This window comes from Herpailurus yagouaroundi, unplaced genomic scaffold, assembly GCF_014898765.1.
Source record: "Herpailurus yagouaroundi ecotype Mexico unplaced genomic scaffold, PumYag 100, whole genome shotgun sequence".
NCBI lineage: Eukaryota > Metazoa > Chordata > Mammalia > Carnivora > Felidae > Herpailurus > Herpailurus yagouaroundi.
In genome coordinates, this window is record NW_024412391.1 from 63016133 (window position 1) to 63029677 (window position 13545).

General features: G+C 37.0%; 1 protein-coding gene across 12 annotated transcripts in view; it reads right to left on the reverse strand.

Moving 5' to 3' along the window:
- Positions 1-461: 461 nt before the first annotated feature.
- The window catches only part of CASD1 (CAS1 domain sialic acid O acetyltransferase 1), a 64085-nt gene continuing 51001 nt past the window's right edge, over positions 462-13545 (reverse strand). For 7 of the 12 annotated variants that reach the window (XM_040472657.1, XM_040472660.1, XM_040472655.1 and 4 more), the window contains one exon: positions 11967-13442. In XM_040472657.1, coding sequence (XP_040328591.1) covers positions 13176-13442 — 267 coding nt within the window. In that variant the 3' untranslated portion in view covers positions 11967-13175. Of the gene's footprint in view, positions 1492-7133; positions 7228-7303; positions 9231-11966; positions 13443-13545 lie in introns of those variants that run through there. The other 5 variants (XR_005789408.1, XR_005789407.1, XR_005789406.1 and 2 more) reach the window with 2 other exon arrangements.

Genomic DNA, 13545 nt, shown 5'->3' on the forward strand with positions numbered 1-13545 from the left:
GCAGGCTGTGACGGTTGTGCGCATGCCCTGTTCACATCTCCCGTGCAGAGAACCTGATGTGAAGAACGTAACAGGCAGTCTGTGGATACCACGCTATGGCATCTGACTCACTGTTCAGCTCGAGGTCTGGATATTCCTCGCTACACCCTGCCAACAAGAAGCAGGGCAGCGGCCAATTACCCAGGCTGTCCCTCTCTGATGCAGGACTCCTCTGACTGGATAATCTTTTCTCTGGGGCATCTCACAGCCTGGCTGAGACTTTCTCAGAGTTTCATGCACACGGAAGCTCCTCTTACCCAAATTTCCACCCTTTTCTCTCCCTTTCACAGGTGTCCCAAATGCATCATGGTGTGAGGGAAAGAGAGTCATCAAAATGACTAATAAATTTTGAACTCAAGCATTTTTAGGTAAAAAAAAAAAATCTTCAGTCAAAATAGAATACAAATGGCAACGGGGGGCAGTATTTGCAACATTAGACAAGTGGTTATTATCTTTATTTTACAAAGAATGCCTGAAGTTACCAAGAAAAAGATAAGCCTTTAAGTTACATATAGAGAAAAGAAATAAATAGACATTTTATTTAGAACAAAACCGAAAACTGAAAATAACTAATTATGACCCGATTCTCCTATTAGCCCACCCAAACAATTACCTTCCCTCAAAGAATTCCTTAGCTGTGTACGATTAGGTCCCAGAGCTGAAATATTATCTCCTCAGAGAGACCTGATCCGACCTTTGCATGGAAGAGGCCTCTGTAACAATGCCTGCCTTTAGGAAATGTAGAAAAGGGGATAAAGAGGAGGAGGAAATATAATTTCCTTTTTTTCCCCACAACATTAGATATGTTTGTTGTTTTATTGTTTTTCTTGCTTAAAAACAAATATAGCATACAATATATGCTGTTTTGCACTTATTTGAGTGTAGTTGATATACAATGTTACATTAGTTTCAGGATAACCTCCTATCCAGCAGTCTACCTAACGATGCCTCTGAGTTCCATGCTCCTTCTTTCCATCCACCTTTGTGCTAAGGGTCACTGCTCACTTTGTCATAGATCACAGATTGGGGATTTATGGGTTAGACACACCTAAAGATAACCCTGCTATTTTTCCCAAGCCCTCTCTGTATAGGGTGGGGTTACCTTTATTCTCCTTCCCAGCATCATCATATGTTAGGGTGTCTCAAATTTTTACAACGGACCAGGAAAACTAAAGTCACAAGAAACAGCAATTTTCTTGAATCATCCAACATCCTCCGGATTACAGGGAAAAGGGAGCCTTTGAGACCACATTCTAATGAGGAAAGAGCCTCTGATTCAAGGTCTAATTTATAAAGCCACTCACTGGGCTTAGATGGTCTCAGAGCAGGATCATGATGGTGGGTGGTAAGAAGCAAGTGTCCACAGATGTGGTCACTGCCCTGTGCCTAGAGCAAATGTGTACCAACAGCTTGAGTCTTTGGCCTGGCATCTGGTCCTCAGAGCAGTATCCTCTGAAAAGGAAAAAAATTGTCAGTTAGGGAAGGAACCAGCACTGATACCACTAGAATTGTTGGTAATCTTTTTTTTTTTTTTTTTTTTTTTTACACACACAGGCACACAGTGTGAATGGGGGAGAGGCAGAGAGAGAGAGAGAGAATCCCAAGCAGGCTCTGCACTGTCGGCACAGAGCCCGACGTGGGGCTCAAACTCATGAACCATGAGATCATGACCTGAGCTGAAATCAAGAGTCAGACGCTTAACCAAATGAGCCACCTAGGCACCCCTGATTGTTTGGTAATCTTAAAAAAAAAAAAATGAGGAAACAGCATTGGCGAGCAGGAAGAAACGATGTGGAAAGAACAAGAGGAGACTCCCAGCCCTGTTTTTCTGAAGAGGGGCAGAGGACTGTGGAAGTTTGCTATCAGGATATTTTATGAGCTGCTCTGGGTGCCCCTATTGCTCAACAGACTGCTATGGTCTGAAGAAACACTTATGACCATCACACTGCCTTGTTCCAAAAAGGATATAAGAAGGCTTACTGGGCAGGGCAAAATATAGTCAGAGAACATCGTTTGAAGTAGATGAGAAGGAAAAAGGGGCCAAGAAGGGGAAGGAGGCTAATAAAAATAACGAAGACCAAAGTGCTCTGTTGTCTGGGATGGAGCAAAAATTTAGCTCTTGTTTTTTATCAGCACATGTAAAAAGTCAATTCACAGTGTCCATAAGATAGTAGATGAACTGTTCGGCAGAAGCACAAATATTCCAATTCTAAGGCCAGAATGAAATAACTCTTAAGAGTCCACATAAAGAGGCCATTGTGTAACATAATCAACAACATTCTTACAGTTGACACCATGATGAATTTCATATAACTGTTTTGTAGAGTGTCCTGCAATGCTGACCACTGGCTTCAAACTGGAGAGAGATTCTAGGGAGATATAAGGAAAATATTGCACAGGTGGTCTTTGCTACGTGCTTGCCTGACTTCACTCTGGGGGTACATTTTAAAAGATCCGAGGAAGTGATAAAGAGCAAATCTTAAAAATAAATTTTTTTGGACGTTTATTCATTTTTTGAGAGACAGAGCATGAGTAGGGGAGAGAGAGAGAGGGAGACACAGAATCTGAAGCAGGCTCCAGGCTCTGAGCTGTCAGCACAGACCCCGACTCGGGGCTCAAACTCACAAATCATGCGATCATGGCCTGAGCCAAAGGTAGATGCTTAACCGACTAAGCCACCCAGGTGCCCCTAAAGAACAAATTCTTAATGTTTCTTTATAAATAGTGTGTTTCAGGGGCGCCTGGGTGATTCAGTCAGTCAAGCATCTGACTCTTGGTTTCAGCTCATGTCATGATCTTGTGGTTTCATGCGTATGAGCCCTGTGTTGTGCTCTGCGCTGGCAGCATGGAGCCTGCTTGGGATTCTCTCTCTTTCTCTCTCTCTCTGCCACTCCCCCACTTGCTTTGTCTCTGTCTCTGTCAAAATAAACTTAAAAATAAACAAATAAATAAGTAAATGAATAAATACTGTGCTTCAGTCAAATGCATAGCTGACAGACATTAAGTAGCTGGGAGTTCAATCCCAGATAACCTAACCTGAAGTTCAGGTAGGAAATCTAGGGATCTAGGAAAAAAAGCAGGCTCAATTGGATATTGAGCTAATGTAGGAGCAACATTTTGGGGGGAAATTTAAGAGTCTAATAATAACTATTTTCTGATGGAATACTATAGAGCTTAGCTAAGAGTCTCTTTAGGGGGGAAAACTTGGAATATGCACTATCACACAGACAGATGGGCCATTAGGTTTCAAATTTCTGCTCAGTATAACCTGGTCTTAATTAATATGAGTCTGGAAAATGTGAAAAGAAGGCATAACTTAACATAGTGGCCATTAATCCCCACCTCCCAAGTCTAAAAAAAGCATCCATAGAAAGCCTAGCTTTGAGTGCTGTGATTTCCTGATGTTCTTCCAAGTTAAATTATTTGAGTAATGTTCATCAAGGTAGCTGAATGAAGTGACCTTCTGTATAGAATTAATCAGGAAGCAACTGAAGTTTGGAAAAATATCTTGTTTTTTCTAAACTTTAAGAGTCCTATATATACTCAGGATATTACTTTTTTCTCAAATGTTCATGTTCAACAATTTTCCAGCTTGTATTTTTTCTATTTATGACTTCTGGTATATTGATTTTAAATTTTTATGTAATGGGATGTAGCCATTCTGGTTTTCCCTTTCGCTTTATTCTTAATGGATCTTTTCTCATCTTGAGATATTCACTGACATTTTCTACTTCTTTTATGTCTTTAAACCCATTACTCATCTTAAGTGTCTTTTGGTATGGAGAGTAAGAATGGGAGTCTACTGTCCCCATCCCCATTGTTAAGCAATTCTTGGGACTATCTAAAGAATATTTGTACCTTTCTCTCGTAAAGTAAAAATCAAACTGTAACATTATTCTAGTATGTCCTGGATTAAAATGTTTCTGTGCTTGCTATTCTGTCATTAATCTATATATTCTTGCATCTACTATTCCACACCGATGTGACTGTAACTTAATAATATGTCTAAATACCCAATTGTTTGAGTCCTACCCTTTTCATTAGTCTATTTAAATTTTTTTCTTATTCTTGCCCATGTATTACTTCTTTACAGTTTCCATTTTAAATTTTGTAGTCTCTGAGAAGGGGCTCCAGCTCCATGTCCCTTGTGCATGTGTATGTTTTAAAAATGCTGGGCCCCTCAGACTTCAACTAAATGTTTTTCCATCACTTTTTCCCTCCCAGTGATAGTGTCCTGAGGTGAGGATGACATGGAAGGAGGCAAGGAAAAGAAAAGATGGGTTCTTAGTTCTAGTTTTCTCTTTCAATGCCAGGGATGGCTGTCACTGTTTTTCTCCCAAATTACCTTGGAAAAGCACATCTTGCCTCTCCAAATATTAGTTATCTTCTGAAACCGATCTCACGTAGTCTCAGAGAAGAGAATCTATTCCTTTTACTAGCACAGCTTTGACCCAATGACTTGTCAAATAAAACAAACCAAAACAAAAAACCACAACTGGCTTAGTTATGAAAAACTATAGTCAAAAATCAAGTACTTACTGAGACTAGAAGCTATAAAGAGGGTGAAGAATTACAAAAAACAAACAAACAAACAAAAAAAAACCAAAAAACCCTGCCAGATACAGAATCAAGCTTTATTTTTACTGTAGGATAAGCCTTTAAATATAGCAAACATTTAAAATATTGGAGATATTGGAGATATTTAAAATATTGGAGATATCTGGGTGGCTAAGTCAGTTAAGCGTCTGACTTTGGCTCAGGTCATGATCTCACAGTTCGTGGGTTTGAGCCCCATGTTGGGCTCTGTGCTAATAGCCCAGAGCCTAGAGTCTGCTTCACATTCTGTCTGTCTGTCTGTCTCTCTCTCTGCCCCTCCCCAGCTCATGCTCTGTCTCTGTCTCTCAAAAATAAATAAACGTTAAAAATAAAATTTAAAGGGGCGCCTGGGTGGTGCAGTCGGTTAAGCGTCCGACTTCAGCCAGGTCACGATCTCGCGGTCCGTGAGTTCGAGCCCCGCGTCAGGCTCTGGGCTGATGGCTCAGAGCCTGGAGCCTGTTTCCCATTCTGTGTCTCCCTCTCTTTCTGCCCCTCCCCCGTTCATGCTCTGACTATGTCCCAAAAATAAATAAACGTTGAAAAAAAAATTAAAAAAAATAAATAAAATTTAAATTTAAAAAAATATTGTTGATGTTTTAAATTTGAAAATAAAAAATAAAGGGAAAATATATTTTAAAAAAATTTTTAAAGATTTTTAAAAAATGTTTATTTTTGAGAGAGAGGAAGAGTGCAAGAGAGGGGCAGAGAGTGGGTGGGGACAGAGGATCCAAAGCAGGTTCTGTGCTGATAGCACAGAGCCTGATACGGGGCTGGAACCCACGAACCATGAGATCATGACCTGAGCTTAAGTCAGATGCTTAACCACCTGAGCCATCCAGGCACCCCCAGAGAAAATAAATTCAACCAGGACATTTTTCTTTCTTGGGATAAGAATCTTGATACTATCTTTTTACTAAGATGTATAATGTCAGATTTTTCACTGTGTTACTCAGTACAATTTTACCTTTGAATCTTTTAAAGACAAGGGGTATGTGATTTCATTCAGTTTTATAGTCTCCCAAATGCATCATAATTGTTACTTTTGAACATGGACAAAATGTCTGCATAATAATTTTTATATCTTAAGGCAATTATTCCTAATGTATATGTATAATTCAGGTTTTCCAATTTTGTCATATGCAGGTTCTGGTACCATATTAAATGGCAGTCGTATAACTTCGACTTGTGTCTCCTCAATTTCACTCTATTAATATTGAAAAGGTAAAACAAATAGTATTATAAAATTTTTGTAAGATTTAAAACCAGAAAAGAGGGGCGCCTGGGTGGCGCAGTCGGTTAAGCGTCCGACTTCAGCCAGGTCACGATCTCGCGGTCCGGGAGTTCGAGCCCCGCGTCAGGCTCTGGGCTGATGGCTCGGAGCCTGGAGCCTGTTTCCCATTCTGTGTCTCCCTCTCTCTCTGCCCCTCCCCCGTTCATGCTCTGTCTCTCTCTGTCCCAAAAATAAATAAACATTGAAAAAAAAATTAAAACCAGAAAAGAATTTCTAGAATTCAGTCTTCAACCTCATAATTTCGAGAATGTAGTTGTCACTGTTTTTTCTCTGGAAACAATTTTTAACAAGAAAATGACCCAGAATACACCTTGCCAAATAAGTTTCCCCAAATCACAATTATCTTAAGAATGAACAGATTAAGTTGTATATTTACACAGTCAGCCTTAAAAGTCTTTGCAGAGAAGATGAGCTGATGAGATGGGTTGAACTGCCAATCAAGATCATCGATCTTTAGTCTAGTCTTTGTAGTTAAGCTAACAGAGTCATTTTCCCTTGAATGAGGTGAAGAATTAAATTCCTTTCAATAGTTCCAAACTTTCTAGGTACAATGCTACCCAATCTCCTGTAAAACAGCCAACTCCCATGTGGTACACTCAATTTACTAAGCAAAACATTAACTTGTCTAAGCCATGGAACACATCCAGTTTGTGAAATGACTGAGTCTCAAATGTATTCTCTTTTAAGATTTTACCATAAAGTCATTCCCAGGGAATGAAATGAGTGGGCCTAAGTTCTGTGTCCTTTTGAAATAACACCAATTTCACTTGCATTTTGTAAGTCCATGGGTCATGACAATAGCATTGTTATCATACTTATTAATTATAACCTTTACTAATGTTAATATTAGCCGATATTGAACTTTAAGATTTTTTTTCAATACAATTTATCAATAATGAACCTGACATAGGTATGTTTCTGAGTCACTTGGTAACCTTAGATTTTCTCTGAAAGCACAAACAAATATAACTAAGTAGGTGGTACTGTTGATACCTGGGCTCTTAACTTCAATAGAAAATATCACAAATTAACTTCAAAAATTTTTCTATAAGTTCGCAACTACATCTCAATATACTGAGGAAGATAAGAGTTCTCCCAGTTAGCCTTCTACTTTCAAAAGCATATTTCTTTTTGGCATGTAATTTCTGCTTATTTCTTTTGGCATGTAATTTCTGCTACATTCAGTGGACATGCTTTTAAAACTTACCATCTGTTAAATGTTTTGATGCAGTTTTTTCACTTCATATACATCTGAATTTCACAGCATTATTATTTCTACATTTTTCATTTACAATCAAGTCCTGTTGAAATAAATTAATTCATTAATCTGATTTTATTCATACTGGCACTCACATATACGTTTCTGTGTACTGGCAGTGGTTTTTGGTATAGTTTATTTCATAATGGTTTTTTATGTTGCATTCTGTGACATAGTTACATTTTGCCTATTAAACAGAGAGGAATATTTTTGACTTCCACAAAAAGCACAATCTCTCTTTCTTTTGAAAATACATGGCTTTCTTGGTTTATCTTTTCATTTCCCTACTTCCAATAGAGATGAGTCCAAAGAAATAATTCTCTACTACAAGACAGATAATAGTGTAAGTGCAATGGCAAATGGCAATTGACACCTGGCCCCAGCATAAAGCAAGAAAATGAATGGGAAGACCCACAGTGAGTAAAAGACTTATGGTCTACATGGTATGGCTGGTGCTCAGCTCTGCAGATACGGTCACTATTTGCCTGCCTGCATGAGTGAGTTGCATTTTTATAACATTATGCAAATCGACATTCTAATAGCCAAATAGAGTATATCTCAGCCTCTTGTCCAAATCACTAAGGAAAAGTTTTTTCCCAGCTGCCTTATCATTTGCAGGGCAGCCTACCTGCCTCGAATGGGATTCGTACTTGACACCATTTTTTGCAGCACTCACTCATTAATTAATCCAGCAAATAATTGAGAGAGGCATTGTTCTAAGAGTTGACAATACCACAGTAAATAAACTAGAACAACCCGTCCTCAGAAAAGTCATGTGCTAATGGGGAGAAGTGGAAAATTAAAAAATAGTTAAGTAAAAGGCATAAGTATGTCATGAGTATGGGGAAAAAGTGAAGTCATTATAATATTCCAGGAAAGTGCTGGTGGGTTTTGAAGCAGGGTGATCCCATTGGAGGTGATGAAGGTGATTGAATTACTGAATGACGGATACATTTTGACAAGATTTACTAAAATATAAGATGTTAAGGTGTAAGAAAAAAGGAGTCAAAATTTTTTATTTGGGCAAGTTGAAGCATGTAGTCACCATTTACTGAGAAGAGAAAGATGGTGGTGTTTTTGTTTGTGGCCAGTAGTGGGGAAGCTTAGCTTTGTTTTAGACTTGCTAAGTTTGATATGTGTTTTAGATATTCAAACGGAGATGTTGAACAGGCAGTTGAACATATCTGAAGTTATAAATTTGCTAGTCATCAGAATATAGATAATAAAGTCATGTGACTAGGTGATAATCACTTAAGACGTGAGTATGGATGTCTGAGGTCTGAGCTTTGGGGAACTGCAGTTTAGAGGCTGAGGGTGTGAAGAGAGGACTCAGGGAACAAGCTTGGAGGAATGGCTCGTGAGGAGAGGAGAAAACAGGAAACGATGGTGTCCTGGAAGCATAGTGAAGATGGTTGAAAAGGGAGGTAGTAAATCACCTGTGTCAAATACTGCCTATATAGGTCAAGTAGGGTGAAGACTGAAAATTGATCATTGCATTTAGCAATATGGATAGGTTCTTGTTGATCTTGACAAGAGCAGTTTGGGCTGGTAGAAATAAACACGGCAGTAGCTTTGGGAACACAAGAGATTAAGAGGAGTTTGTTTTTAAGTTGGGAGAAATAAAGCCAGAATCCTTCAGCTGATGGTCAAGACTTTTTAATCTACTTCGTGTATGGCACCTTACTATACCACCTTGACCCTGGAGTTGCAACCTTACTGAAGAAATGACAAAATAATGGGAGTAGGTAATTAGTGCTAGAACAGTTTAAAAAAATAAGATAAAGAAAGTATTGTTTTCACAGAGATGGTGGAATTTAAATTCGTCAATTCTTAATTCTTAGAATTCTTAAAATAAGTTGGATTTAGGTAGATGAAAAGAGAACAAAAGAATAGTATGATATTTGGGGAACAGTTAAGACTAGCCTGGCTGGAATTCATATTAAGAAGAGATGGGATGATAAACATGGAGAACTTTTACCATCAAGCTAAATTCCAGCTTTGTTATTTCGGCAATGGAGATTATAAGAAATAATCCATCTGCGGTAGCTGTAGAATTAAAAAATAAAATCTTGTTAATAGTTTTCTTTTTAGTGACTATCAGAAAATTGTCTTAGATGCTTTCTAAATGAAAAGTAAAAGCTAATAAAGTTAGCTGAATTTTAAAATATTGTAATAATTACTTTTAAGCATGAAGATTTCGCCCTATGCAAGACAGAAATACCTCTAGGTAACCACAAATTTCCTTTTAAAATATTGATCTGTCCCATTTTTATGCTCTGAAATGGTATTTTAAAGCTATTTTGTAAATAATAAATAAGTTAAACAAATCATTTCTAATTAAACCATTAGCTCATAATATCACCTCTACTTTTGGAAAAGTCTCTTGCTTATATTACCTTATTGATCTTTAATTTTTTTTAACTTTTTTTTTTTAATGCTTATTTTTGAGAGAGAGAGAGTGCACGAGCAGTAGAGGGGCAGGGACAGAAGGGGACAGAGGATCTGAAGCAGGCTCTGTGCTGACAGCATTAAGCCCCATGAGGGGCTCAAACTCATGAACCATGAGATTGTGACCTGAGCCGAAGTCAGATGCTTAACTGGCTGAGCCACCCAGAAGCCCCTATGGATCTAACTTTTAAAAAAAATAGAAAATACTTCTAATTTATACAAGAAATTAAGAGGAGTTTCATTAAGAGACAAATATAGACTTAATGGAGATTTTCAAATTTATCTTGTCTTCACCAATCCTCAAAATCACCCTAAATAAAACCAAACTTAGCATTTGGAATTTTTGAAGTAGTTGTCAGGATCAGTTCTGCAGATAACTACCCAAGTTACTTTATTTTTACAAAAGGGAAACTGTTAGGTTGAACCATATGCTAGCATATTAGTATTTTAATACAGTGCAGCATAAAAATTCCAACTTGGCTCTTTGTTATAAGTCCACATATAAAGCAGAAGAGACAATTTAAGGGAACGAGGCATTGTCCTAAAACTTGCATTCTCTGAAGAACTGGCTTTTATTGAGGATCTATCACATGAAGGTTATGCCCTTAGTCTTATATTTATTTAGCCTTAATGTTTATAATCTAGTAAGAAAAATTAAATATAAACAATGACAGATATGGTTATTATTAAAATTAACTTTACAAAGCTTACAAGCTTCCTGTGATAACATTTGAAATAATGCAGCATTTGTGGGGGAAAAATTCACTCACCTTAAAAATTTTAACTGGCTATTTATCTTAGAATGGAATGGTAGGGTATAAATGTTATTTCATATCAGTACCTAAAGGAAACAATTGGATCTATCTAGCTGATAGGTACAGTGAATGGTTTTTGGTCAAGGCTCTGAATTTAATGCTTTTTTTGGCTATCCATAAAAATGGGAAGGTTTGGCAAAGGAAATGGGGAAGGATTGCAGTAGATTTGAGTCAACCAAGTATCTTTTGGGCCCAGATGGTAGATTTCTCAGTGTGATTTATATTACAGACAATCTGAGTTTAGAGAACCTCCATGGTTTTATCTCAATTTTAGTGTGTTGAAATATTCTGTTAAGGGGCGCCTGGGTGGCTCAGTCGGTTAAGCGTCCGACTTCAGCTCAGGTCACGATCTCGTGGTCTTTGAGTTCGAGCCCCGCGTTGGGCTCTGGGCTGATGGCTCGGAGCCTGGAGCCTGCTTCCGATTCTGTGTCTCCCTCTCTCTCTGCCCCTGCCCCATTCATGCTCTGTCTCTCTCTGTCTCAAAAATAAATAAAACGTTTAAAAAAAAAAAAAAGAAATATTCTGTTAAACATCTTTTTCTGAAGAATGGGATGACAGAGCTATGATAGTCAGAATCTGAATCAATGCAGAAACAGTATTAAAACATATACCATTCATAGATGCTGCCCTTATGGCAATTTTTACCACAATAACCTCTTACCCATAAAGACTCATTAAGAAAATTTAATGTAAATAGAATACGCTTTAATTACAAATGTACTATATTTTAGTTATGATATATAACTATAAATAAAATAAAAGAGTGGGACATATGAAAGGAGAGCATGTGATGAAGAAATAGCTTGCTAGTTAAACTCTATACTTGAGTTCAAATAGGAAGGAAAACATATTCATTGGGTATCATGATTGGAAGACATAAGTGCTTCCAAAAAACAGAGAAATACTGGTCATCTTTCTTTTTCAATTGTTTCATCGGGAAGAATCTTTTTCAGGTGATAAAACTTACAAGCTAAATTAAAATGCACTCTACTCATTGGCAAGCCACACCAGCAAGAATAATGTGATCATGGTGCTTGGAAGTTTTTGATTTATAACTATACTATTCTCTACTTATAAGGCTGAAGTCTAGGAGGCAGAGCAATGAATCATTACAATTGTCTATCTGGGAAATGTCAAAAGATTAAGTAAGGGCAGAAGAAGAGAGAAGAAGAAAGAACACACATTTTTGTCTGAGAATTATTCCACAATTAATGGGAAGATACCACTAGCACATAAATCCAGTGCTGAAGAAATAATAATTAAATTTTTAAAATCTTCAAATAAGGCTACTAATAAAGCATAATGCTTAAACTTCCTGGGTAGAAAAGCAGATTATCCTCTGTGACTCTGAAAACTAAATCATTCCTTACTCAACTGTCACAGTGACCTCTCCCGATACACTAAGAATTTGGGAAAATAAACTTAAGCTGAATAAAATAAATGAATTAGAAATTTGAACCAATCATTAATGGATCCAGATTTAAAAAAAAAAAAAGGACACATACAGTTTAATTGATACTTTGCTGATACAAAAATAAGCATCCACAGAACGTTTATTTACTGTTTAAATTACTCCATATTTTCATATACCATGAACAGAAAATATATTTTATCCCACACACAGTAAGAACAAACAAGTGCAATCTTTCAAACATTAAAAGTTATAATCAAATCTGTACAACAGATAAATAAATTTATACCTCTAACAGTTAGCCTGTAACAAAACAAAATGAAAAACATATATTGCCCGAAGTCACCGGTTTACTTAAAATTCTACTCATGGTTAATACATCTCACTCATAACAACTTGAATTTTTACTACACTGCACAAGTTAGATTGATAAATACTTTAAAAATAGGGGGGAGTAATAGGAAATACCAAAATGATTATAAAGAGCTTTCCAAACGTTGGAAATAGACAGAAATTAATTAGTTGAAGGAAAACATTAAATGGATCCACAGGGTACTGGTTTTACACTGGTACAGCTTCAGGAAAGAAAACATGTGAATGTCTGGATTGAAAAGAAAATTTGGCCTTTTTATAAAAAGAAGCAACAGCATCAACAGTGACAAAACCCTGTCATGGAGCCTAGAACAACTCTGTGAGACAAAGTGTACAAAGATTTAGGTATACCTGAAAAACACAGTTAGGAAGAAAAATCATGTCAGGAAACAGATAACATCAGAACATGAACATACATAAATTAAAGGCATACTGTTTATCATTCCACGTCATTGCACATATGATAAGAAAACAATACTGCAGTCATTCTTGAGTAAGAAAGTTTCGGTGAAGTAGGAAGTTGCATGATAAATACAGGTGTAGACAATCTTATTACCACAAATTTAGTAAATATCAAAACACTCAGTGGTGTCACTAAGCTAATTAAATTATCTATATGTATTTACTGGAAAGGTAATTATTTCCCTGCCTTCATGTTAACTTAAAATCATTTATAAATGGCAACATAGATCCAGTAGAAAATACTTTTCACATGCAATCCTATACAATGCACTCTGCTTCAATTTTTTTTTTCAGTATTTCACATTGGAGATGTACATTTCCAATATATATACAACCACACGTGTTCAACAGACGCCACTGAGCTGTCTTCTTGCCACACAAATTAATTTACATATACATTTATATCTCCAGATAGATACTTTTCTCCTCTAGGCAGACACAAAATCAGTCTGAAGAGTTTAAGTTTTTTAGGATCCTAGGTACCTAATGTCTGGATTTATCTTGAATCGACGATAAGATGAGGAGTCCACAAAAAAATGCAGCTATACATGCCAATCTTTTCAACAGAGATGAGTTATCTTTAGGAATAATAATCTGTGCAAGATCATTAGTGATCTGAGAAATTTCATGTGCCACACAAACAAATATGAAAGTGCTGACAATGATGTTGAGCATAGGGTTTCCGGGTATGAGAACCAAGATGCCTCTTGTGTCCGCTGCCAGCCAGATGTGATACTGGCAAATAAACAGCTGGAAGGAAAGTATCTAAAGTTAGATATGTACAGACGGTCCAGGACTATCTCACAGTTTTGCCTAACTTAAACATTTGGTAGCATCATTACATTAGCAGGCT